The 27,968-nt window shown below is 40.0% G+C and overlaps 1 protein-coding gene across 6 annotated transcripts in view; it reads left to right on the top strand.

Moving 5' to 3' along the window:
* The first annotated feature begins 308 nt into the window (after positions 1-308).
* Positions 309-27,968, top strand: part of LOC146308352 (mediator of RNA polymerase II transcription subunit 13-like) — a 115,407-nt gene continuing 87,747 nt past the window's right edge. The window contains exon 1 of one of the 6 annotated variants that reach the window (XM_084745495.1): positions 309-1,777. In XM_084745495.1, the coding sequence (XP_084601621.1) occupies positions 1,706-1,777 (72 nt within the window). In that variant the 5' untranslated portion in view covers positions 309-1,705. The remainder of the gene's footprint in view (positions 1,778-27,968) is intronic. The other 5 variants (XM_084745496.1, XM_084745494.1, XM_084745493.1 and 2 more) reach the window with 5 other exon arrangements.

The following is a 27,968-nucleotide window of genomic DNA, read 5'->3' on the forward strand; positions in this document are numbered from 1 at the left end:
TCTGTCACATCCTCTGTTGTGAGAACAGTTACATTATGTAACAAACGCATCACAGAAAAGACACCACACAGCGATGAAAAAAAAAAACACATAATGTCAAATAATCTTTGACAGACAGATGGCCAGAAAAACAGCAAAGACACGTTTTTAACAACAAAGAGTGTGACTGCTGACAGTCAGAGCGCACGACAGGCATCCAGCCTCTCTTATCAAAGATACTAAACACTACTGTAATCCCAGACTTTGATCACGTGAGCTCAAACTTGGCCAAATGGGAAGGCGAGTCTCGGTAGTACGCTTCCGACCGCCATTACATTACAATGCGTGGTGGGCTGGACGATCGTGCCGTGCGCGAAGCGAGAGAGAGAGAGAGGAAAAAAAAAACGCTACAGCGGCGGCGTTTCGCGTAAAGCAAACAGACACACAGGAGGGTGAGAATGACACAGTGAGGCCACACGCACACTGATTATTTACCAATATAATAACAACACGCTGCGGGAGATAAACAATGAGGAAGAGAGGAGGAAGCCGTGCACATGTTTGAGGATTTAATTCAATGACCAAATCATCATTTCTCGACAAGAAAAGGAGGAGGACGCGCTTTTAAACATCGCGGTGGTAAATAAAGGAAAAAGAAAAATCTGCAGCGTGCAACATATCCTCTGTGTGACAAGGACTGTCACTTCTGCTTGCGTTTTAAAAAAACCTGATATTTTTGTGCAAGATTGTGGCCGTGAGAAAGGACGTTTCGTAATGATATAAAACTGAAAGGAAGGAAGGATTTTTTCAAACCACCTTCTTCTACAGAAGCCTGCTCGTTTTCCTGGTGGCGGCGGAGGAGTGTAAGAATAGTTTTCTTTGACTCATGATTCAGGGGCTTTTTTTTTTTTTTTTTTTACAGGGAACCCGCTCGACTTTTTTGTCCGCCCTGCCACGGAGGAGCACCGGGGGCAGCTTTTTCTCCTCTTCTTCGCTTCCGTGCTTATTACGCGGTGCGTTTTAATTCAAGAGCAACAGAGGGATTAAACATTCCTGCTTCCTCGCAGCGCCTGTTTGTGCTCGGCAGCAGGCTGGGTTACATTGTGAGAGAGAGGAACGGTTGTGGTAAGAAAGAAGGGCTATAAATAGCTCATGCAATTCTCGAAAACTATCACAAGTGGTGCATCAAGCTTGGTGTGGAGGGAGCAGACGGAATCAGATATCCTGCGTGTAATGTCTTGCCTCTAAGTTGATTGTTTTGCACAGGGGCGACGGTGTCATATTTTTTAAGGAAGTTTTGACTCTTAATTTCGCTATTTTTGGGCGCGGAAGACAGAAAGGAGTCGTTCCCCTCATGGATTATGCTCATTTAATGATGAAACTATCAGCGGAAAGACTAATATGGAAACAGGCTGATCTTCCTCTGGATTGAAATGGATACGTTTCTCTGCTCTCCGCCGCTGACAATGATCACATTTGGAATCGCCTGACCTGGATTGTAACCATGTTTTGATCGCTTTGGATTTACATTACAACATTATATCTTAATGGATGCGTTCTGCACTTCTCCTCTTTGAATACGCCCATTCCTCTCTGAGCTATTATCTATCTGGACCTCTTGTGAGGTTATAAGGAACCGATTTGTCAGCCCCCTGCTCGGTGTTTTGATGATACCGATGTAGGATTTCGACATGCCCAGCGCTGACGAGCCCAACGGCGGACGATTATGACTACAACAGCGAATTGGGTGGCTAACGGGGCAAGCCTTGAGGACTGCCACTCCAACATCTTCTCTCTGGTACAGTATCAATAATAAATCGTGCTCGGCACAGGCTCAGACACGCGAGCCAGCACTGATCGACAAGTCATAAGACAGTGGGAGGGGAGGCACACGCGTAAATGTGTGTCTGCCGTACAAAGGTGAACCAATTGCTGATGTTGTTATTAGGTAATCATTACCACGGGTTAGTGGTGCGGGGAAAAAACACCATATCTGAACACTTAGGCTGTTTATAATAAAGATATCTCAGCGCAAAGGGTTTGATCAATACTTTATTGTCTGATTACAACCCGAAACACACCGCATAACGCTTAAAATACAAGTTTAAATGAAACTAAAACAAACTGATCACTTATTTTGGTATAAATAGGGGAGACCTGGGATGGTAGTAACTCAGTGGTTGTTCATGCTAGATCTCTCAAACTTTGATACACGGCGTCCATATTTGTCTACTACAAACAAAACTCACATGGACGTGGGGTTGGGGATTGTTAATGATACCTCTACCAATGCCAGAAGCCTTTAAGTGACACTAATACCAGTAGACTACTAAATTAGATACCTTTATTTTCTTTGTGGTGGTGTCTCAGCATGCTGACCTGCAGCTCCATTAAATGCACTACACTCGACTTCACCACCACAGTAAATCTTTTCTAGATCTGTGTACAAAAAGGTATCAGTTACGAGGTAAGTTTCAATACTACTTAGTACTGAATTATTTTGTTCAGTACCTGAAATGTATTGAGAAGCAATACCAGTCATTACACCAAAATTAGCGCATGTACTGTATGCAGTTTTTTTAAAAAAGCGGCTAAACGTTAAAAATATGTGATTGACCTTTATCCCATCACCTGTTTTTTTTCCTTCTGATGTGTGCCGGAAAGCCAAGACTCAACTCATGTCTGTGCAGGAGGATAGGCTGTTTTTTTTAAAAGTGCTTCTGTAGCTTCTAACTGAATCTCTGTGGTCTGAAGTTTAGTTGCTTTCCTTTCTCGCTGTTTGAGTTTACTGTTTGTTGTTTGCTTCCAGCTGTATCAGAGTTGTGCTAAGTTACTGCTGATGAAAACTCAGCATTTCATAATTTAGCTGTTCATAGTTAAAGGTTTTCAATAGCAAAATATTTATTGCGAAAAATTGTTTATCCATCATTTTACAGCACGTCATCAGTAAATACACACTTTCAAGTGGGTGCAAACTCTTCCATGCTGGACTGACTCACAGAGTCATTCTGAATCAATCCATGGGGCAAAAGAGTAGCAGTAGTCACCAACAGAGGCGACAAGCCTTTATTGCCTGGGGGGAAATTTAGCTTGTCCACCCAGGTGAGATGTCCACATCACTGCCGATTGGACCTTGAGCCGATAAATACCTGTGAGTGCTGCAGAGTCACTTGACCTGAGAGTGAATTCCGGCTTGTAATCTTTCCCATTGACGACAAAAGCCAGATGTTAGTTGATGTAAGTGGATGTTTTTGTCCAGTGTAAAAGGGGCTTTAGTGTGTGGACTTTGAATTTTCATGTGTCACTTAAGAGTTCAGTCACAGTGTCAGTTGTGGCAGATGTAGATGACTGCCCCTGTCTTGTGAGCTTTGTGGACGTTGTACACACTTGCCTCAGACTTCTTTTTGCATTGAGTTTGCAAATTGTTCCATGTAAACCATCCAGAAATTCTTGTAATTCTAACAACTATTCCTATCCTAAAGCAGCCATTACATAGCTGTTTTAGTATGTGGGCTTGACGGTACCATGAATGCAAAATGACAGATTTAACTAGGAAAAAAACTATTCTTTTGGTTATGTTAGTCTAAAAATTGTATCTCCAATACAGTGAACATTTGCAGAAAATAACCTTGATAAAAAATGTTACTTTCGTACCTGAATGTCAGTTTTTTTGGTTGTAAAATCCATAATGTTGCCCACTGAGACATAACAATTCTCACGTGACCTTAAAATGAGAAATGGGAGTGTACCATGTTAATAATATTGCCAAACTGACAGTGTTTCAACTGACCTGGTGTTATATCACTCCCCAGTCTCCTCTATTTGGCATGATAAACAGTACATAAACACTCATTTTTTCCCATCAAGAGCCCAGCCTGCTCTCTCTGGCCATTATCCTCCTCCCCCTTTGAAATAATCATTACACTGGAAATGTAGCTGGAACTCTGTTGCATTGCCAAGCAACTAACTTGGACAGAAGAGTGCCTCTGTTCACATTTCAAAGCAAGAGATAGAATTTATCTCAGTCTGAAAATAGAAACTAGTTCAAATATATGTGTAAATCTACAAATTCATTTACATGAAAACATAGCCTTTTTACAAAAAGTGGAAGATACTTAAATATTGCAGTTGAGAACATAACACTAAAGTAACTTAACATAACAAAATAAGATCAGACATCAACAACGAAAACCCTCCAAAATCTTAAGTGAATAATAGCTGAATGTGTTGATCTACAAGAAATGGCCCACCTGGTCAAAATTTGTAAGATTGGGGGATTTTTTGTTTGAAGATTTTAACAGACAGCACGAATCAAGCACACAGTAGCGGAAACAACACTTTCACACTCAGTTTTATGTGAAAAAAAGGGTTTTTTGATTCCACAGGCAGTGCAATTTCTGCAGAAACCCGCCTGGTTTGGAGGGTGGAGGAGCTAGAGCAGTGTGTTTTCACAGTTTTCATCCTGCAATCAGCGAGTTAACTGTCCTACTACAACAAGCAGCCAAGTGGAAAGGCATGCGGTAGCCTGACTCAGGCGTAGGCTGCTGAGAACCACAACAACATAGGGGTCCTGAGGGCTTTTGAGGTGATCATGCAGGTTGTCCACTGGTGACACCACACATGCCACACCAAAGCAAAAGAAACATGTCATATGTGATGTCTTTTTTTTGAATGTTTTTGGAGGCTAGAGAAGAGAAACTAACTTTAAAGTTGTTACACATCTTGAGGAAATCTCTAAAATCTCAAACAAAGCCCTGTCAGTTCTTCCTTTTCATCATAGGTAGGAAGTGCAAATACTTTGTTACTGTATGTGTTGTCAGGTATCTGTACTTGAGTATTTATTTATATGAAGTTTTTACTTTTACTCCCTGCATTTTAACACAAATATCTGTACTTTCTACTCCTTCTACTCAAAATAGGTTTGTAAAGTTTTAATGCCTTTAAGGGGAATTATTAGATGATTCCTTGGTTTACTCATTAGTGCATATTACACACAGTGTAACAAGACATAAAAGACATAATAAGACAAAAAAAAAAGACAAAAAGGTGTAACAAAACTTAAGACATCACAGGACAAAAAAAGAAGTGTAACAAGATGAAAAAAACACAAGAAGTAGTACAGAATGAGTGGACTTTTACCACCTCTGCCTTTCATGTATTGCAGTAGTTTTTGTGACTGTACAGGGACCAAGCAGGGAGAAGGGGATTCAAAATAATATCTTAAGCTGTTCAAAAGCATCTTTGTTTGAATTTGTGTGCGCCAGCGCTCCAGTATCAGACCTCTTAAATTCACTCAGTCTGACACCAAACAGTGATTACTTCCCTGTCAACTTCTCAGCCGAGGTTATTCCCTCGTGAGAAAAGCTTTCATTCACTCGCAGTGGTGTTTGTTGGCCATCGCGCAGGCCCCTATGTGAACATCCCTTTCAAACTGAGGGAGAAAGAGACCATCCATCAGCTGGCTTGTTGAGAATATTTATGACTGGCCAGTGCCACAGCGGTTGCTCACTGGCAGGGCTCCTACAGGGAAGCCCGGGACAGAACAAAACACTAATGACAAACCGAGTGTCCTGGTTAGAGGGGACGACTGAGACAAAGAGACAGACACAGGGATGCAGAGTGCATCCTGATGTTGATAAAGAAACATTATGTGTATTGTAAGATTAAGAAGCAGAGGCTGAAGAGATGGTATTACCACTGGAAGCGAGTGAATCACAGCAGGTGTGAGTATTGATCCGGCAAAAGAAGACTTGTAAAAATCTGTTTGATATGAAGAATTGGTCAGTTTTAATTTCCTTCATGCATTTTACCACTTATTACTTAGTTTAGTGTTAGAACTGTTAATTGATACATTGATCAGTAGACTGGCGGAGGATTAATCGACAACAATTTTGGTAATCTAGTATTGATTTGTCAGTATTGGGGATTTGGATGCGATAAATATGAGAAATTAAAATGTAACAATGAAAATGTTTCAGTTTCAGTTTCAAAATTTTGATTATATTTATGTATGTATTCGAAAAAGTTAGTTAGGTAGTTGCCTGAATCCTTTTGAGGTTACTGCCTATTAAAAGCAAGTTTTTTCTCACCAGTCACCCCAGTGCTTGTTCTTTGTGGGAAATATTTAGTTTATGAAGAGTGTGATCTGGCAACTGCATCACAGCCAAAGTGGCACATTTTTTCAATTATTATTTTGTTTATATAGGCAATCACATAAAAAAAATGATTGCGGTACTTGTAAAAATGCTGCATATTAGAGCTGATAATCATTAGACCCTTAGTGAATATAATGCCCATTTGGGGATTTGGTTGTTGTTTCGGGAATTTGAGGATGTCAGCTTTGTTTCCAGGAAACTCTGATGCCATTTTATTGACTGAAAAATGGATTAGTCAATCAAACAAACGTGGTTCCTCATTTAGAGCAGTGATTTTCTACCTTTGAATAGAACAATCAGCTTGTTATTCACAGCTCCCACAAAGAATCCATACTGCAGAAAGTCTGGGTGATATTTCTGAAGTTTGGTGAGAGTTCAGGGCTCCGTTTGAAATGTCGGCGCCTTGTGTTTTTCAGTTAATGGTGCTGCTGTTGGACTTTAAGTTGACTTACATTAAGCCGAGGGGTTTAGGCGATGTAATGTACAAAACATTCCCCAGTCTAAATTATGGCCTTCATTTCCCATCATGCTTCACTGAGTACTTTATTAAGTTTGCTATTTTATGTCACAAAATTAAAATGTTACTTTTTGTTAGTGCTCAGAACATGGTGATTTGTGTTGGTAATGTTTTTTTTTGTGCAGTTTTATAGTTTTAACCATTAGTGGCTGTACATTTCTTGAGCCCAGCTGTATTTTACATATTTTCAAGCGCTTGAACCTTATATTGAATGTCATTAAGGGGCTGATGTTGCCGAGAGCTACTTACTCGCTCTTAATCCATGCAATTTTCCGCAATATTGTATTTTTTATTTATATTCTATTCTCCACGACCGTCAGGTGACCCCTGGAAATGAACTCACAACCCCCTTTGGGGTCGCGACCCCAAGGTTGAGAGCCACTTATTTAAAGGTCCAGAACTGACCAGAATACAGCCTCTGAGGTGGGATATTTCTTAACCTTTTCCTCTGGGTCATATTGGCTTACATAAAGGTCTTGTGGCTGAGCAGCGAGCGCTCTGGTCTGACAGCCTGTTAAACAGCATTCCAACATGCACTAACCTCGTCCCTCACACTGATTTACTGGCTGTTATTACAACCTGCATCAATAAAAAGTACCTCAGAAAGCGCGAGTGCCCTCCTGTACTGTGGGGAGACTTTTTATGGGGGTAGCAGGCAGGCAGATCACTGTCATGTGGTGTCACATACTTGAGATCACTGAGATCACACAACCCACAAAACAACTGTCTCGTCTGCTGGTGGTGGCGATCCTCCGTCTGTGACAGAAAGCAAACGAGACCCTTGTAAAGTGGGAGAAAAAGATCCAAGCTGGTGAGCTAAAGTTGAAGTGGCGACGACTGAGGAGGAGGAGGAGGAGGAGGAGGAGGAGGGGAAGGGTGGAGGACGAGAGGAGAAACAGAGGAATGTTTTCAGCTGAAGGAGTGAGCAAGAGTGACTGCAGCGGAATCTGTTTTCATTTTAGGAAAGTATTATGACTGATGTGCATTTCCTGACTGCTAGCCTCAGCCTATTTGAGAGAGAGGAGCTGAGAGTGAAACAGTGGAGAAAATTAAAGAGGGAGGGACGTAATGAGAGAGAGAAAACAGTCTTCTGTCTTTCTGTGGACTACTGAGCAGGGTTGGGAGGGTTACCAATACAATTACTAATTACCTGTTAAAATGTTGTCTTCATTTCTGTTACGTTTGAGTTACCTCAGTGCTAAAAATGGGGAAACTGTTCAGCCTAATATTATGACTTATGACACATGTCAGTTCTTGGATGATGACAGCTAAAAGTAGAACTGTCACTGTAGTGTGATGTTCCAAAATATTTTTCAGTAGTATTAGTGGTAGTAGTAGTATTGACAGGTTTGGTAGCGGGAGTTGTGAGCAGCTAATGTTAGCGGCTGGTCTGTGTAGCTAATGTTAGTGGTGGGTCTGTGTAGCTAACATTAGCGGCTGGTCTGTGTAGCTAATGTTAGTGGTGGGTCTGTGTAGCTAACATTAGCGGCTGGTCTGTGTAGCTAATGTTAGTGGTAGGTCTGTGTAGCTAATATTAGCGGTTGGTCTGTGTAGCTAATGTTAGTGGTAGGTCTGTGTAGCTAACATTAGCGGTTGGTCTATGTAGCTAACATGTGCGGTTGGACTATATAACTAACGTTAGCGGTTGGTCTGTGTAGCTAACATGAGTGGTTGGACTGTGTAGCTAATGTTAGCGGTTGGTCTATGTAGCTAATTTTAGTAGTTTATTTGTGTCGCTAACATTAGCGGTTGGTCTGTGTCACTAATGCTAGTAGTTGGCCTGTGTTGCTAATGTTAGCGGTTGGACTGTGTAGCTAACATTAGCTGACATGATAATTAATTGACTGTAAGATTAGCTGGTTTCAGTCGAGGCCAAAGTGGTGCTGTGAGACCTGTGTTGTAATGTGTCTGCAGTGCACTGCACTTGGCAGTGTATTGTTCTTTATCTTAAAATGTATTATAAAATTGTAATCCTAATAGTCCACATTTTTACTAAGTGTAACTGATTACATCTTTTTTTGGAACTTTAATGGCACACAGTTACCTTTTTTGTGTATCTTGATGATGTAATCCCATTACAGGTTATCCATTACTCCCCAAGCCTGCTGCTCGGCAGGTTTCTTCTCACACTGACTCGAGCCAGAGTCCCTGAGCCTGAATATGAAATGCAGGGAAGCAGACAGTAAAGAGCCTCACAACACAGGAAGCCTCAGTGTGTGTGTGTGTGTGTGTGTGTGTGTGTGTGTGTGTGTGTCCGTGTGGATTGTAAACACTGTAAACCATCTCAGACTCAGGAGACAAACTTCAAACACCTATCATATTATACACACTGACACACAGATGCATTCACAAACACAGAGCAAGAGGGGGGGGAAAACAGCACCCACATGCACACACAAACATATGTATCACAAATGCAACACACTAAATCTTCCACCCACACTCACATGTTTTATCGCTCTTATTTGGGGCTGTGAATGCATTCTATATCTCAAGGACACACGCTTGTACAAACATAGGTAGAATGCAGAGACCTTAATTAAAGGACTGCCTGTGTCCCCCTCGACAGAGAGTGCAACACTGGTAATTAAGTGTCCTCAAGTGCAGGTCTAATGTGATCAACTAAAAGGGGGTGCTCATTAGCCAAACTGTATTCCAATAGAGATCTTGCATGTATAATAATGATGCTGCTGTCTGGCATGGAAATAAAGTGCTAAGAGATGAGGCTAAGGGAATACCATTAACAGCAACGTCTTGATTTATGGCAGGTGAGCGGCCGTGCCTTGTAAGAAGAAGCAGGTAATCAGGGATGGTGCCTTTTTAATATAGACTGTTTGCATTTCCTCGTTATTAATAGTGGTGGCTATTGCGAGGATGAGAAGGAGGCGGCGGTTGGATGAAGTGTGTGTCGTGATCTGCTGAGCCGAAGTATCGGTCAAAAAGTTGGAGTTTATACAGGGCTGGTTTATTGTTTGATTTTTTTCCAAGCTAGTGCTGAACTGAGCGTTGGTACCAAAACAATATTATTTTTGATATCGTGCTTTGAGGAATATAAACATCTTTCCTTTACAAAACCTTTTTTTGGGAACTTGTTTCATATGTATGCATGAGTACATAAGTGCATGCATGTATACATGCCGTATGTTTGGTTGTATGTATGGATATGAGTATGCATGGTACATTTATGATGCATATGTATAACCATATGCCACTATTACATGAGAGCATACTACGTGTTAGTAACCTGAGATCAAGGTTCATCCCTGGACATTAATATATGCAGCAAACTTACTAACTTACAGTGCAGTACATTTTTTGTTCTGATTTTCTTTTTTTTCCCTTCTTTACCAGACCAAACATATCTAGGCTTAAGTTCTGAACTTTGCAAAATAATTTTTCCTGAGAATTAAATAAGTTTTTGTTTCATTTAACAAAAGAAGCCAAAGTTTTCAAATGAAGCTCTTAATCTTAAACATTGTTTAAACTAGAGCTTGACCAGTGAATCAGTGTTAAGCTGATTCTGGCTGATATATATCTGCTAATATTGGTGTAGATGTTGCTGTACAGAAATGCCAATACAATTTAGATTGTCATGTTGCCATAATTTTTTTTTCCAATAAAGAGAAGTGACAAGTTTATTTTTCAACTGTATAATGTTTTGGTCACAATACAAAAAACAAACAAACAAACAAAAAATTAAGATATTCTCCTAAAAATGTTAATTCACTTTATGGCTTTATGTAAAAAAAAATATATTGGCTAAAGCTCTGTTTGCACAAGAATAGTATTACCTTGGGACCTCTAGGAATTTGTAATCATTGAGGAGGTAATCTGTGATCTCAATCCTGCAACATGTTGGTAATTTGTAAAGTAAAATTTCCAACGCAAATTACCTGCCATATTTTGCCAAATGCAGGTGGCCTGTGATATTATTAGTGCCATGCAAATCAGCATCCTGGTGATTTGGAGTCATGGTTTTTTATAACACCTGTTTTTTGTGGTCAGACAACTGAACACATATGAAACCTGATTGGATCAGTTGTACTGACATTTAAAATGAGAGCTGCAAGTCAGTGTTTCTGCTTATAACACATGCAGAGACTGAGCAAAACAACTCTTAACTATATCATTAATGTGGCTGCTGAAGAACAGACGCTGCTGAAATGTTGATGTAACACAGAGCCTCATCTTGCATAGCCAGACCAATCCAGGCCTGCCTTGCTTGTATTTTTCTAAACCAATCACAATTAAAATGGTGGCGTCACTGCAAAAGTAAAGGTCATAACTGTTAGCTTATTTACGTTTGTACCGTTAGCGACTCAGTTGCTAATTTGCCATTTTAATCATGTATGTTGCTTGGAGGCTGTTGTTGTTTCCTGGAGACTTTGAAAATGCAGAGAGCGAATGCCAAGATGCTGACTGAAACATATATCAAGCATGTATCAAGTGAGTCAGCTACTCAGAGTCTTCATATCTGACTTCATAACATAAGTCAATTCTCATTCTCTAACATAAGACTCAGGTTATTTGTTCTTTACATGAGATCTGTTACCAATAAGAGGACTATACTATACTATACTATACCAGACTTAATATATGTGATGAAAGAATCTGATAAGTGAACATCACTATAATCTTACCAGCCATTTGTTGCCAGCTGCAGGTACATGACAGTTTTAACAGCATAAAAGTGTTGTTTATATTGAGATATCTAAGAATGACATTGAAGCCGTGCCAGCGTCCTCTTACACAAGGAGACGATCAGTCCAGGTTTCCACGGCATCACCCCGGTCTTCTGCTGCATGCCCTATGGAGCAGCTCCATCTGGTAGCTTCTCACTAAACAGTCCGCCCCCCACGCCCAACCTGTGCTTTTGGCTCCGCTCGCTCGCAATTTTGACAGCTCGCACTGTCTTCACCTTGAGTCTGTGTGTGGCGCCTCCCACTAATCTGCCCCTGTCACTGTGGCGGGAATCCCTTGTCATCACGATGGGACTGAAGCCGGCGGTGGCCCACCTGTGTGAACATGACATCCTGTATGTCAGACACACACATGATGCGACTTCCTCAAATAGTCCACTGCTGAAACAGAAAGTGAACAAGCGTTGTCATGGGTTACACTCTTACAAATAATGGTTCCAAAAGGGTTCTTCCTGAATGGCTGAGGTCCTACCCAGAAACACTTGCGTCTGAAGAACCCTTTCTTGAAGAAACTATTCATCAAGGGTTCTTAAAGAACTCTTTTTTCAAAGAATAGAATTGTTGAGATCCTTGAAGAACTCTTTCATCAAGGGTTCGTCAATGGTTTCTTGTACCATAATATAAAAAGGGTTCTCCCTGGATGGGTACTAGATAAATCACTTAGAACATAAAAAGGCTCTCTGCTGAGCCCCCTTGATGGGTTCTTGATAAATCTCTTGGAATATGAAAATGTTCTCTGTAGAGCCCCCTCATCATGTTCTAGGTAAAACTCTTGGGACATAAAAAGGTTCTCCGAGAGAAACTCCAAGGGTGGGCTCTAGATAAAACCCTTGGGATATAAAAAGGTTCCTGGTAGAACCTCCTTGTTTAGTTCTAGATAAAACATTAGGAATATAAAAAGGTTCCCTGTAGAACCCTTGTTGTGGGTTCTAGATAAAATCATTGGAACATAAAAAGATTCTCAGTAGAACCCCCTTGGTGGGTTTGAGATAAACTGTTTGAACATAAAAAGGTTCTCTGTAGAACCTCCTTGGTGAGTTCTAGATACAAACCTTGACCTTTACAGAGGTTTTTTTTTTAGCACCCTTGGAAGGTAGAAAGGTTCTTGGTGGAACCATTACACCACAAAAGGTTTCTCTCTAGAACATCTTGTTGGGGGTTCTGGGTTGAACTTTCCACAGATATCGTATTGGTATTACACTTTATGTTGGGTTCTAGATGGAACTCACTGGGTGGAATCTTTCTAAGAGGTTCTACCAGGAACCAAAAAGGGTTCTCCTGTTAGGACAAGGCGAAGAACCCTTAATAGTTGTATTTAGCTTGTTATTTCTCAGAGTGTGCAGAATGAGGGCAGGGTGTGTGCTGGGAACAGGAAGACAGGGTTTTTCCTCACTCGTGCTTCTGTTTTTACTCTCTTCTGTTAAATTCTCCAGACAGAGTGCAGTCATGGATCTTATCTGAGCAGTCGGCTTGTCAGGGTCCTGCCACAGAGGTGAAGAACGGTTCAAAGACAGACAGGGAGGAGGAGGAGGAGGGCGGAAGAGGAGGGAGGGAGGGAACCACCGCTGGTCCTGGAGCTGGAAATGGGACGGGATGGGCAGTAGGAGTATTTTGGAGCACGGTGGCTTGAGTGTGAAATATGTAAGCCCTGCAGTGCCAGCTGTGTGCTATTCTCGGCGCCCACTGGTTGTTCCTGCATGTGTGCAGGGCGACAGAAGGCTGAGTGGGAACGCAGGATTGGTAGGAATGGGCAGTAGCTGCTGGTGCCATCGAGTGCTTGTGATAGTTGGAAAGTTAGCTGGTTAGCTGGAGCACAAACTGATAGATATTAACCACATTATCATCAGAGTGTGGCTGCTGCTGTGTAGTCTTTATGCTGAATTTCTTGAAGGGAAAAAATACAGCAAATACTCCATTACAAGTAAAAGTCCTCCATTCACAATCCACTCATTATGTACCATCCCTCTCAGTGTGTTTTAGTATTATACATACAAGAAAATCAGTCTTAAACAATAATCTATTTATTAGTTAATTACCACTGCTCTGTAATCAAGAGAAATAACACTTGACTATTGATCTCACCAGTCTTGAGTTTTTGCACTTGATGAGATAAGATAAGATAAGATAAGATAAGATAAGATAAGATAAGATAAGATAAGATAAGATAAGATAAGCAATCCTTGGAGGTGATCATTCAGGTGTTGCAGCAGCACAAGAAAACAGAAATAAGTCCAAATAAATATAGAAAAGTAAAAAAAATAAATAATTAAACAGAAGTTTATGAAACAAAAACAGGAATAGACTAAGAATAGAAACTATAAAATTACAATATAAGCAGTTTAAATATAGTGCCCACAATCAGAGTTGGACATAAACTAACTACATCATCAATTCATTTAATCTTATATTTAATGTAATTATTTTTCTTTATTTTGAAAACTCCTCTTTTCTTTTTTAAAATGTTTTGATACTGTTCCAATCCCAACTGCAATCCTTAATACTTGAGTAAATGTGTTATTTCCCACCAGAAGCTGAATTTACTTGTTCTGTCTCATGTAGTGATATACTTATCTTCAGTGTAGACACTACACCTGGGTCGCCTATGTTTTCCCCTGCGGATTAACACCACTTTCCTCCAGTCTTACATTTTGGATCTGTGTTGCCCCTGGAATGAACCCGAATTCTGAGGCCTGTTGCCTGATTGGTTGATACAGCTTTTTTTTTTTTTACACAGGCGGGTCATTGACTTTGTCTCGGGGAAATCTGTTTGCAGCCTCTTCACCTGCCCGCAGACACGTTGACAAAGAGAATTTCTTTGAAGGGAGATACTGCCCTGCTTGTAACTGGGCGAATATTTTCTGCAAGCCAGACAGCTTTGCCAATATCATGGTTGGCTGGGATTCAATTGCAGTTAGAGCACACTCAGGTTAAAGGGTGTACAAAACAAGGGGGGGGGGGGAGAAAACATTAATGTCTGCTGTGCTGTTGCAAATTCTAATTATCATGTGTTCATGTTCCATTGAGAGATTATCTGCAACCAATCAGACGGGTACTTGATGAGAACAAACACATTATGTGCAGACTGTTGATTCACAGCCATTTGTGGTGCATTGATTCTCCCGGCGCTGCCAAACGGCGCTCTCTCTCATCTTGAATTAGGCAGACACCCATGATTTTTCAGATGCTAATGAAAATCTGTACAGCTCAATTTCAGTCCTGGCTTGGCTCATAAAATAAATGGACTTTGCAGTATAAGGCTGGGTTTTACCAATAAGGATACATTTTTAAACCTCATTAAAACATGGTTTCATTTTAAACTGTGCACCAAACTTTTAAAGAAATTTTAAATAAAAAAAAGTATTGAATTTAAACCTCAGTTTTACTCTTAACCTAGGTTAAATTTAATTCTGTCGCACTACAAATTTACATGCAAATTTAAACTGTGATCCATTATTAACTTTAAACTTTGACTTGAGGAGGTTTTACTTTTAAAATGGCTGCCTTTTTGAGACAAACTGTGCAAAATAATCTAGTTCACTGAAGAAAGTTAAGGGATGCACTCAAACCAGCTGGGTTGTATGATGCTTCTGTTTTTTCTTTTCTTTTTTCACTCCAGTTCATAATTTGGCCAACATAGTTTTCTTAAAATAGACATTAGAGCCATCATGAGTAGGCTAACTAGGCTACCTAACTTCCTAGCTTGCTAGTAAACAATATGACATTTTGTTAACCTTTTAGCTAGCTAGCAAACAACGTACTATTAGGTTATTTTCTTTTAGCTAGCTAGCAACCATTGTAATGTTTCATTAACGTTTAAGTTAGCTAGAAAACAATATAATATTGTGTTAAGTTTTTAGCTAGCTAGCACACAATGCAACATTCTGTTTTCTCTCCTTTTTTTATACATACTAGGTAGGGCTGGGAAATATGGAACAAAAATAATATTACACTACTCATTACACTACTTTCTGCAATATTCTTGACAGTATGACAAAATACTGAAAATTCTTTTAGGTTTAGAACCCACAGTAGCTGTTGAGATCTGTTCTCTTGATTTTTGCCTCTCTTCGAACTCAGCTGGGTGCTTCTGCTTGAGGTGGTGAAATTAGTTTGTTGTGTTTCCCCCTCTTGTTACAGTCTTCTTGCACTTCTTACGTATTATTGTGGTTTATTGTACATCTGATCTGTTGTAACCAAACCACTTCCACATTACCAAGGTTGCTCAATTTTTGTAACTAACTCCACCATTAACTCCTCCACCGCGCTTTCAGCCACACTTATTGTTGCTGTAACTGTAACGGTGATGCCTAGGTAGGTCTCAACAGCACTTCAATTTATTTTTTAATGTACTTGTTTCTTTATTTTAGTTTGAGTAAGCAAGCAGGTTCATACTGATTAAACTGTATTTAATACTGGTTTAAATCACTAAACTGAGATGCAGCAGAGCTCTGCTTAATTTTAAACCTGGATTCACTCATTTTAAACCTTTTGCTGAAAACTGATTAGAACTAATCTTAGATCTTTGGTGGTGCAACCCAGTCTAAAGGTGTGTCACAATAGGTTGGTTGGTAGAGTTTATTTACCAGGCATGAGTGAGTGAGCACGGAGCCACAGGACTAAGTGTTTAGGCAGGGAGGTGTTAGCAAAGATATGAACATGCCATGCTGCCATTGTGTCTGTTGTTAAGAGTGAATGGACAGAAGAGGAGGACTTGAGTGGGATTACATAATACTGTGTGTGTGTGCGCGCGCGTGTGTGAATCAAATGTGTTTGCAGAATTGCAGAGGACTTCTAGTGTTAAAGCTCTGATTGGCTGCCACTCCCACTTAGTAAGCAAACTACAGATTACAGACAGCAGCTAGGTGAGTTGCGGGTTGAAACCTGTTCTGGTGTGACCTACGGTGGAGTTAATGGCCCGGCCCTGCCTACTGTACATCCTACACACACACACAGACACACACACACACGCACACATAGATGGAGGCATTGCTGCTCCAGTTTTTCTCCTTTATACTTTGTTTATCGGGTGTGTAATGAAACAAGGAAAAGTCATGCTGACTTATGCAGTGCTGTCATTTTATCTGAAATGGCATCCCTGTGGTAAAAATCAATGCAGGAAATTACAAACCAAATGAGGTATTTTTCATACCGCTTATGCTCCATTTGCCCAATTTCAGGAACAATCACACTATTAACTACTTGTAGGCATTTTACAAGCTTCCATGCCGCGCTAATTGTACAATTACTGCGCTGAGTTCTCTCATTCTTTCACTAAAGAACCTCACTGAGTAATCCTATACACTGTGACTGAGTTAATGTCTTGTTTCTGGTGATCCAGGACTTTCCTGACGCATGTGTGACGTGTTTGATAACATCTGCAGCCAAATTTGACTTTATGAAGTCCAGCTGTGGAGGTGTAGCTCTGCTCAGGAGGGACAACATAGACTTTGAGAAATAAAAGTGCTATCTAGAACCATAAAAGGTTCTTTGGCTTGTCCCCATAGAAGAATTATTTTTTGGTCCCTGGTGGCACTTTTGAGAAAGGTACCTTGAAACATCTGTGAAAGGTTTCACCCAGAACCCCCCAGGTTCTACAGAGAACCGTTTTAGGGTGTACTGCTTTCACGCAGGACCCTCTCTGGTGCTCTGTCCAGAACCTTTCCACCTTCTGAGTGCTAACAAGAACCAACCAGGGTTTTTTATGTTCTAAGGGTTTTGTCCAGAATGCACACCCTACTGAGAACCCTTTATAGGGTTTTATCTAGAACCCATCAATGGGGTTCTACTAAAAGCCTTTTTATATTTCAAGGTTTTTATCTAGAACACCCTCAGGAGGCTCTTCCATGGTTATTATGGTACAAAGAACCCTTGGTAAACGAGTTCAGCAACAACCCTTAGTCTAAAAAAGGGTTCTTCGGAAGCATTTGGCTCCGGGTAGAACCGCAGCCCTTCAGGAAGACCGTTTTGGAGCTCTTACTTCTCAGAGTGTATAGAGACGTACCGTACAGAACACCCCTTTGTGATTTTAGAGTAAACTGAGGGACCACAGAAGTGCTTGAAATGTTATATTTCCACTGTAACCCTGGAGACAGAAATCTCAAAAAATTGAATACCTTTCTGAATTCCTATATATGTTGTATGTTGCCTAGCAACTGTTTTTACTTTCTTCTCTCTGTCTTGTGTTTTTCCTTCTTTGTGATTCTCAGTTTTTCTGTCTTTGTCTGTGTTTTTCGCTCATGTCTCCCTCCCCGTGGGTTGTCACGGTTAATTAAGTTACACCAGAGACACTCGTAAAGCAGGGACTGGTTTATTTATTTGCACGTTAATAATTTAGGCTAAGCAGGGCCACTGCCTTAGCCCGTCCCTTAACGTTTTAAAAGCAGCCTGACACTGCAGCTTTCTGTTGTTTTATTTGCCAAATGGCTGGGGATCTTGTCAGCCCTTTCAGATGCGGCAGGCAGCGCCTCTGCACACAATGTCTCGCTGTCCTTATTGGTCTTCCTCTGCCGTTGCCTGCTGCCTCCCGCCTCTCTTTGTGTCAGGTGAGAAGTCATGGCTTGATGGAGGCTTTCTGCCGCGTGATTGGCAGGTCTATCCGTCACTCAGCCCTGGGGACTCTCGCTGCTCTAATTAGGTCGCTTGGCTTGCTCACCTCCCAGGGCTGGATGCTACAGCAGAACACAGATCAAATGACGGTCCCTTGTTTTGTAGGGACTTGTAAAGGTGGCGGCAGAAGGCAGAGGAAAAGCATCTGTTTAGTGTCTGCGGCCCCAGAGGCCTTCATTCTACACCTGTTTGGTGCTTTTGTGTCGCTCTCGCTCCCTCACAAGTGCAGTAATGTGCATCGCTCTTCATTTGTGGTGTAAAATGCCAGAGGGGAGCGCTACTCCTTGTGGGTTAATTTGATTTCAGTGGGTTAATTGATGAAGGGGGAGTCGTTGCCTGTTCTGATTTCTGCCACTTGCTCTTCTAACTGGTGACTTCTCACCGCTGACTCTGCAGCACAGCCACTCAACCTTTGTTTTCTTTGTCCGTGCTTGTTTTTTTGCACCCGATTTTTCATTAAACTGCTTCAGTGTACCAGATTGGATGTGTTCAAGAATAATTGTGTCATTAAGGTTATAATACCCAAGACTTCAATCCTGGTTGATGTGGTGATGCCATGGTTAATGGTGGTGACAGCAAGTGCGGTTTAATACTACAGAAAACACTCTGAGCAGTTACTACGGACAAGAGTTTATCTGTTTACAGTGCAGCCAAAGTCACATTGTTTTCATGAACAAGTCAGTCACTTTTCTGCTTTTCCCCTCATGTGAGTGGCAAAGTTCTACCCCAGTACCTACAAAAGGTTGTGTAACAATTAAACAAATATATTAATATAAATTAACAGGTGCAAGCAGGGGTAAAACAAAGTAAATGCAGGTTGGCAGCAGGCGAAGACAAAAATATGTTGTTTTTTCTCCCTGAAAAATCAAAAATGAAAATTATTGTGCAGTATTTTAATGTTCATTTTATTTAGTATAGTATTTAGTGTTTTTCAAAATTCAGCTAATACAACCCTAATCAGTCAGGATGTTTTTAATGTGAAAGTCTTTGACACAACATTTGACCACTTAATTCACATCTGGCCAAATACTGGAATGTAAGTGATCCAATAGCAATCTAGGCTAGCTGCTAGCTCGTATTGGTAATTTCCTTGTTGATTAAATCTATTTATTTTTTTTATTTAGACCAGTCAACATTTCAAATCTTGCAGGAATGTTTAGCAATTTTGCTCTGCATGAGGAACACTGTGCAGGTAAACAATGACATTGTAATATTGGCTGCTACACATTATGGCTAACTTAAGCAGTGGTAGCAGCAGTCACCAACGATAAAAGCTACAATATAGAAAATATACACGCAAAACATTTTTTAAATGTTGGATCAACTTGAAAAAATTGATCTCACAAATGTTGACTCAATGTAAACACTTTATTCAGTTTAACAAATATATATTTATGCAAACTATTTCATGAAAGTTGGAGTAAACTGATTATTTTGATTATTGCCTCAAATAAAAAATAACAAATCATTGATATTATTAGCAAATTGATTAAAATACATTTTGATGTATGAAAATGCATTAAATGGCTATGGGTGAAAAATGCAAACTATGGGATCAAACAGGGTTTGATTTCATTAAAATCTAAAAGGATTAAAAGTGTTTCTGCTGAAACATCAAATAAGTTGCATTGGGTCACTTCTCTCATAGTGTCTGTTCGAAATAATTACATTTCCCCTGTTCTTTGACATCAAATGAAAAAGAGATAGATAGTGTTGTGTGTGTCTGATAAAGACATCGAGTCTTATCTAAAGACTCACAGGCATCACAAGTGATCTGAACACACCCTAAATATTGGCAGCTTGTCAAGTGTCTAAACAGATTTGACGTTGATGAGAAAGCTATGCCACTCTGACAGAATAAGTGTTTCACTTGTGCCAGAGTAGGTGAAACTGCTGATACAGGCTGTCTCTCAATTGCCTAAAGTGCCTCCTTTGTCAGACTATCAGACTGTGAGGCTCTTACACTGTTGTGAGATTCCTAAAGAAGTGGCATCTCTCTCAGACGACGGTCTCATACGCTCTCTGTCAGCTTTGATAGAGCACTAGACACCTCTCTGCTTTGATGCAAATGTTCATATCAGCTGCAACTCTGACAGAGAAGTGTCCTTAATAAAGCTCAGGCATCTGCATATAACCAACCAGAGTGTATATTGTTTCTTTTTTTCTTAACATCTCTCTCTTTTAGTTGGCTTCATGTATATATCGAGTTATTATTATTAAAAGCCATTTGTAATGAAAGTGAAAGTAATTTTTTTATGCTGGTAAATGAGAATTGTCAGACCACCTTTAGGAGAATACTTCAACTGATAACACACAAATTAATTAAGTTTTTTCTGATCAACTCGAATGGTTATCTTAATAATTTAATTGCTTTCAGATCAACAGTTTGCACTAATGCAACCTACATTTAAGGCAGATCAGTTTTCACTTTTTCAGATTTGTGTAAAATAGTGAAATACTGCTCCTTAAAACCTAGTATCGTTTCAGGAATAGTAGCTGCAGTTGTGATTGCAATAACTAACGAATTCAAACAATCCCCATGAATCCTGCACATTGATAATATACATTATTTGATCTCAAAATTTAATTTTGTCTTGCAACTCCAGGGAAAAATACGGAAAAGAGTTGAACATCATGATATGAGATGTGCAAGACTTAGAAAAACCTGACTCACTTTTACTGAAATAAGTTGTTATAATCCACAAAAAAGACTGACCTCTCAAAAGAGGAAAGCTGAGTGAGACTCGTTCAAAACAGCAAATTACTTCAATTATTACTGAAATACACTTTTTACAGTGTACAAGTCCGGAATCATGTTTAAATATGCTGTCATTACATTCCTTTCTCAGTTCCAGGCAGCTGCAAGGCCCTGTGTGAAAAAAGTGCGTCAAAGTGTGTGTGTGTGTGTGTGTGTGTGTGTGCTTTCCTACATGGAAGTATAACACAAACATATGTCCAGCTGCATGTTGGAAAGTTGAAGAGGTCCATTCAAAAGGTCGCTCAAGTTTTTGAGAAAGAACAGGAGGAGCAAAAATATTTTCAGTCTGCAGAAGCATTCCTGCAAAGTGCATGTCAAGTGTGTTTTCCTCTCAGCTCTGCTATCTAAGTAACTGGGGTTTCCTCTGTATTGTAAAGCTCCTGGGCTTTAAACAATATGCAGTTAATATATATATATTATATATATATACACACACTGTATATTTGTGTCAGTCTCATAAACCTGCGGTATGAAAACTGGAAGTGGGATCCTCTTTCTTTGTTGAAGTCACATGGTGGTTTAGAGTTTTTATCCAGTACTTTCTGTTTGAGCAATGTATGCTCAAGATTAAAGTCCTGACTTCCATATTTTCTTTTGATTACAAGCACATGTCTGCTGCACTGACGTTGAACTCTGGTTGGGATACAGATGATGTTTTCCAAGCCTGGGCTCAGTTCCCCTTATATTCAGGAAATTATTTTGAATTCTCTGGTTTTAAAGGGTAATTCCAGCATTTCTGAATCTAGGGCCTCATTACAGAAAACTGCTTCTCCTATCTTAAGCTTCACTCAAAGGAAAATCCTGTCTTCCTATTACAGAAGCAATTGCTGAACTCATGGCTGTGTCCTCTCTCATCTCAGACGTCATATCTTAACTTAAGAAATCCCAACTATAACTGTAAACTTGATTCTTCAATCAGCACTAGTTTTGTCATGGTTATATCTCTGTATCTGCAATGTGTAGACTGCCTGTATCCTTGACAACAGCTATCTTGGTTCCTTTGTCACTGGCTTGTAGGGATGAAATTATAATCAGTTTCACGATAAACCACGATAAAAATATGAGTAGATAAGAATAAAAATAGTGTTATTGTTTCAGATTTTATTATCATGGTTACTGTGTTTGATTACCACACAAAACTCACATTGATACTGTCCAGCATCAACCAAAGTTAGCAACAGTCTACCAGACGCAGGTGTAGGAGCAACGTGGGTTCATTTTGCATCAGTGGAAAAACTGACATCACAAAGGACTTGATGCTATTTCAAATTGTTGAGAGGTTTCAATATTAGACTTGGTGAAATGATTTCAGTGTGTAGCAGTACTATTTGAACATTTTCAGGACATGTAAAAAAAATACCACGATAATAATGATAACTGTGATAATTTTGGTCACAATAATTGTGATATGAAATTTTCATACAAGTGAATGTCTGCTGGCTAGATGATAGATAAGATGAGACTGATGTTCTATTTAAGCATTGATGAGTTGGAGACATGAATCATTTCAGTGTCACACCTTTCTCCAGAACCGGACAAAGTCAAAATGAATCATCTTGGCAGTCGATATAGTTTACATGGAAATTTACACAACAACTCCCGTGTTCTACAAGGTAAAATAACTGTTTTTGCCAAAGGAGTCTGGTGGCTTTGAAGAGAGCAATAAAACAGTTTGAGTTACCTGTCGGAAAGGGCTGTCTGCAAAGGTTGATCTCTGCAGGGACCCTTTCCCTTCCATGTTTTCAGATGTTTAGGGCTCCATAATAGTCTGAAACAGACGTGTACAGCTGCGGACACCACGGACGCCTGTTAGTCTTTCTGGAGTTTGCTTGGAGGTCATATTCCACATAAGTGCAGTAGATCAGTGTTTGTAATCGCTGCAAGGACAACCCTGTATGTCACAACAAATTGGGCGTACACAGATGTCTGCACAAAACCTTCATGTATACCCTCTGATGACAAAAACAAGCACGTTTAATGGATGTACTTTGATTTGCCCATAAGCACTGCATTGCAGCCATTGCAAACTTTCCTGATTCCTGCTGAAAAACACACTTCCAAAACTTTTTGTACCTGTTAGGCATTCACAATTTGTTAAAACAGGGCCCAGATTTAAAAAAAAAGTTTTGGCTCCAGTTTAAAATCAGTCTTCAAAAAATGCAAAAACTTGTAAAATGATAAAGAATCCATCTCACTGCAAGAAACTGGAAAGGAGGATTTTAATAGAATACTACAAATAGAGCACAAGCTTCCACCTCCCCTGCGCTGACACAAAAATATTCTGAAAACATACGGTTAGCTGTTATTTTTTTCTCTGTTTACCAGAAAAAGCGTAAAGGGAGGTATAACAGAAAAGACGAGAAGGAGAGCGTGAGACACTCCTGGGTGTATTCAATAGGCATCCGTGACAGAGAGAGAGTGCTGAGAGATGAGAGGGAGAGTGGAGACAAGAAAGATAATAGAGGTGAGAGTAAGGTCAAAGCTTTGGTCCGTCTTAGCAATGGAAGGAAAAAGCTCTTGTTTTTGGTCCTGCACTCAATCAGAAATTGAACCAGCTAACCTGCAGAACAAGGGACTTGGAGGAGTGCTGGCTCTATTGACAGTGAAACTAAATCCACCGTCTTTTTTCCTTGACCTCTTTGCCTTCTTACCCCTGTGGTAGTTTTTAAAAGAGACAGAGATGGCTGCCTAGAATAATCGTTGATTTGCTCTTTCATACTCTGAGGGATAGTGAGGAATTTGCTGCTTTGAATACTTACTGGCTCTGCTCTTTGCCTGCTCTCTTTACAGATGTGTATATAGGTCAAAGTTCTCATATACTTGCAAACATTTTTTAAACATTGATGCAACAAAATGAATCTATTATTTACACACTCACCACGCACACACACACACCACCACCACTACTAAAACAAAAGTACCGGCAGATACGATGCTCACTGGCCGTTGGGTCGGCTGATAGCAAAGTCCATTATGGGGTAATCGAGACACAGATTAAAAGGCAGATTAAGATTAGATACAAAGTAGACATCCAAAGACAAACTTTTAAAAGAGCATTAAAATCGAAAACTAAAAAAAGATCCTTGTTTGTGCATTTTCCTCAGTTTCCCTTTCTTCTTTTTCCCTGTGTTACTTTGTATTGTTACTCATCTCCTGGACCACCTTTGGAGAAGGTAACAAGTTGGGGGATCGTCCAAGAAATGACAAAAAGATTGGAAATATGATTTATTGCACAGACAAGTGTTTATTTGTCTTTAGGGCTGGGTATTGTTCAAAAATTTCCATTACTGGTACCAATATTTTGGCTTCTATACCCGTTCCTGAGCAATCTTTTTCAATACCAAATCACCACCAAACACACCATCCCACCAAACACACCATCATCACCACCACTAATGGCACAAAATGACTCAGATTCTTCCCAGATTAATGAGAGTCAAATCCTAATTGACCCTCTTTTTTTGCAGCTTTGCCTCATTTACCACCTAAAATACCGATGCATGGTATAATGTATCTTTGGATTGAAAATCTATCTACATAATCTAAGTTTGAAGGCTGCACTTAAGCAACTTTCACCGCTGATTCTTTTAGGACTAACACTAATAGCGCTACAGCTAAAATGATTAAAAGGTTGTTTTTATTTGGGTGTCACTATTTTACTCACAACACTGATTTGTCACCAAAGTTGCAGAGATAATAGCTCGACACGCTTTACAGGTTTCCTCTGCTTTCTCTTGTGTGTTACAAGTGATAATTTATTCATACAAATATAAGAATTTGCTGTTTGTTAGCACTGGTATCACAGTGACATCAGAGGGCTGATTTAGTGAAGGTGACGTGTGCTGAGAAATTGAAGCCCTGCACACACACACACACACACACACACACACACACACACACACACACACACACACACGAGGGCTGAGACGCCCACCAAAGTACACACAAGCAGATTTTAGCCATCACCACTGAAAAATAACAACATCAGCCGGAAAATATGTCTGCTTCCTGATGCATGTCACTGTTTTTGAGCACTTCTGGTCTGCACATCATCACAGCTGCTGTGTGTTGTGTGCGTGCATTTATGTGTGTGTGTGTGTGTGGTAGTGTTTGTGTGCAGGCATGTGTTTGGATCTGCTTGGGAGCATGTGACTGTAGCCCTGTTCCTCTTCCTGCAACTGTGCCACAGCTAATCCTCCACAGGAGTTCAGCAGGGTGTTAGGGTAGTGCTGTACACATGGCCAACAAATACACAGCACCTGTGTTTTGGGCTTGTGGTGGAAGACAAAGTGCAGCCTCTGGCTGTTCAGTACAGTATTTCACCTGAAAATACACCTTGTTATTGGGGAAATGTTATATCTTAAGTCATATTTCTGCACTACAAAGTGAACAGACTTTGCCTTAAAGCTCAAGAATGTGTTTTGCTTATTGTTACTGCAGTTGAATGTTTGACCTTCACTGTGCAGAAAGACACCAGAAGAAGAAGAAGGAGAAGGCTATTTTCACGTTCATCTGCTGAAGAGGTTAAAGTTTCTCTGTGCCTTTTTTAAATCTCAGTTTAAGAAGTGTTTAAGTGTGGTGTGGAAACTTGAAACTGAGAATGGACTTTGAGGTCATTGAAGTCGAAGACATTATTGTCCACTTTTAAACACAAACATTGCATGCATTTCATGAAGGACAAAGAGTAGGTGTAATTCTAAGAATTTTTAGCCATGCTAGCAGCATGGCTGTATGGACGGCAGTGAAAGTAGGTTGGTTGAAATTGCATACTGTACACTGGAGCGCAGATCCAGCTACAGCTTAGGGGGAGACAGTGGTGAAATTCAGTTAGGCTTATCCGCCTGGACTGGGTGAAGCGGAACTGCTGTCTCTATTTCGATTTATTATGCCACCTTTTATATGAGCTAGTATTGTCTTACAATACTTTATGCTGTTTACAAGGTTGATGATTAGAAGGTAGGTCAGCTCAGTTTATGTGAATTATTCATGTTAAAATATACACCACTCCCAGTGGTCTTTCAAGCAGGCAGACTGTTAAACCAAACTCTGCTCTAAAAACAGGTGTTTTTATGGTTGACCCATATTTTTTCACAGTTAAAACTCTAGTTATAACATCAATAAGACTTCTTTCTAATTCATTTCAATCAACAGGCACCGTCAGCAGACATGTATTTACTGTGTAACATCATTAACTAACCTGTGATGAAGTATCTGCCACAGACATAAACATAATGACTGGCCCAGCACTTTTACAGTTTTAGTTTTCAACCTACGATGGGAAAGAAAGCATGCTGTTCATGCCACTGAGCAGGAAAGTTATTTAAAAAAATATTCAAAAAGAATTTATTTGGTGGGAAAACTTCAGTATTATTAAAAGTAGAGGTGAACATATCCCCTCCATCCCACCTAGGATCTGCGCTACAAACCAAATATGTATGCTATTGGTCAACATACTTTTGTGAAGAAAAAAAAAACAGTAGTACGTATCTTTTGGGACGCACTGATCAGCGTGTAATTATCATATCACTTTAGAGCCTCCTTGCATAAATTATCTGGGTAAGTTAGCTACATCCCCCTACCCCTCTCATTTATGTAACATAATGTTACAAATGCTAACCTTTTAATTAACATTAGCTAGAGTCTTAGTTAATTCAGTTAATAAAACCACAACAGTGTTTCAACATAAAAAAATGTGACCAAACAATAAAGTAAATAAAAAATATCATACCTAGCGAAGTGAAGCCATACACTTGAACTTAAACTGAAGTGTTATTGATGTTACACTACAGCTGCCTTGGGTGCTGTCTGCCATTGTCTGTTATGTTGTTGTTGCCATCACTACTGCATTGCACTGTGGGGTATTAAATTCTGGCAAAGTGTCCAGCGCTTGCACACTATAAAATTTCCCCGTAAATAGCGTGCACTTCACATACTGAGGGTTTCACATTCATGTTTCGATCAAATCTCAGATACTTTTACAGTGTCCTAAATAGCATGTAAGAATGGAAATTCAGATGCGGTCCATGACTGTTTTCCAGACTTAAACATCTCAAGCACTTTTATGGCTTTGAATGAAATGTCTTGACAATTATTGGGTGGATAGCCGTTAAATTTTATGCACACATTCATGTGACCCTTAGGATGAATTGTAATAACTCTGGTGAGCCCTCAACTTTTCATCTAGCACCATAATTAGGTCAAAATTTTAATTTGTCCAAAAAATTCGGTTTATGTCTACATATCTGCAGAATTAATGACATTCCCGTCAGCTTCAACTATGTTTTGTTTTTAGTGCTAGTTAGCAATTGCAAGCACGTTAAACTAAACATTATACCTGCTGTACAGTAACATACTAGTTGTTAGCATGTTAACATGGTCATGCTAGCATGTAACTCAAATCCTCCCTGTGTCTGAGTACAGCCTCACAGACCTGCTAGCGTGGCTGTAGACTTTCACTTTTTTGTAGAGAACCCATATCAGACTCAAATTATTATTCTAAGCAGAGTATTTTTATGTCTTCAAAAACATGTCTGGAGGGGATCTTTGACAATCAATTCACTGGAGAGCATGTGCTGCCTTATAAAAACAAACAACTGGTCCGTCTTTATCGAGTCGAATATATTTTCTGACATTTTACTTCTCCTGCTCTCCTCTCCTGCCTCAGTAGCAGCAGACAGCTGTGTCAAACAGTGGAGGAACTTTTGACATTGACTGGGAGTGACGAGGCAGTGCAAGCAGATGTCTTCCTCTTTGCTTTGGGAGAAACAGCATCCTTGACCTTGTCATGGCTAATTTTAGGCCTTGGCTTATCACAGCGCCAATGTTTATATCTCCCATTACACACACTGTCATTACAGGAGGGACATGCTTATAATTATGAGTACATTCTGCAATCAGGATGTTCCTGGGGGTCATGTACATACCTCAGTGTGCACTCACTTATAAGAAGCTGCAGATAATGTTTATGTTTGTCATAATTCGTGTTTTTTGTACATAGATGGACTTCCTCAAAAGCACGGTGAGATTCTAGTTGTGATTTGGACGCGTGCCTGCACTGAAAACACACCCAAGCTTCCTCGACCCTCCTCTTTATAGTCATCAAAGCTGTAGAGCCTCTTTTTCTTCATCCACTCAAAGACACTACAGGCTTTAATTTTCTCTGAGGTGCTCCTTTCTACCTGTCTCTGTGTTAAAATGGGTCAGTACTCCTTTTTTCCCCTCCTCTCTCTCAGCTGGTCTTGGATGTCTTGGTG

The sequence above is a fragment of the Lutjanus erythropterus genome, chromosome 20 (assembly GCF_056507025.1).
Source record: "Lutjanus erythropterus isolate fLutEry1 chromosome 20, fLutEry1.hap2, whole genome shotgun sequence".
Lineage (NCBI taxonomy): Eukaryota > Metazoa > Chordata > Actinopteri > Lutjaniformes > Lutjanidae > Lutjanus > Lutjanus erythropterus.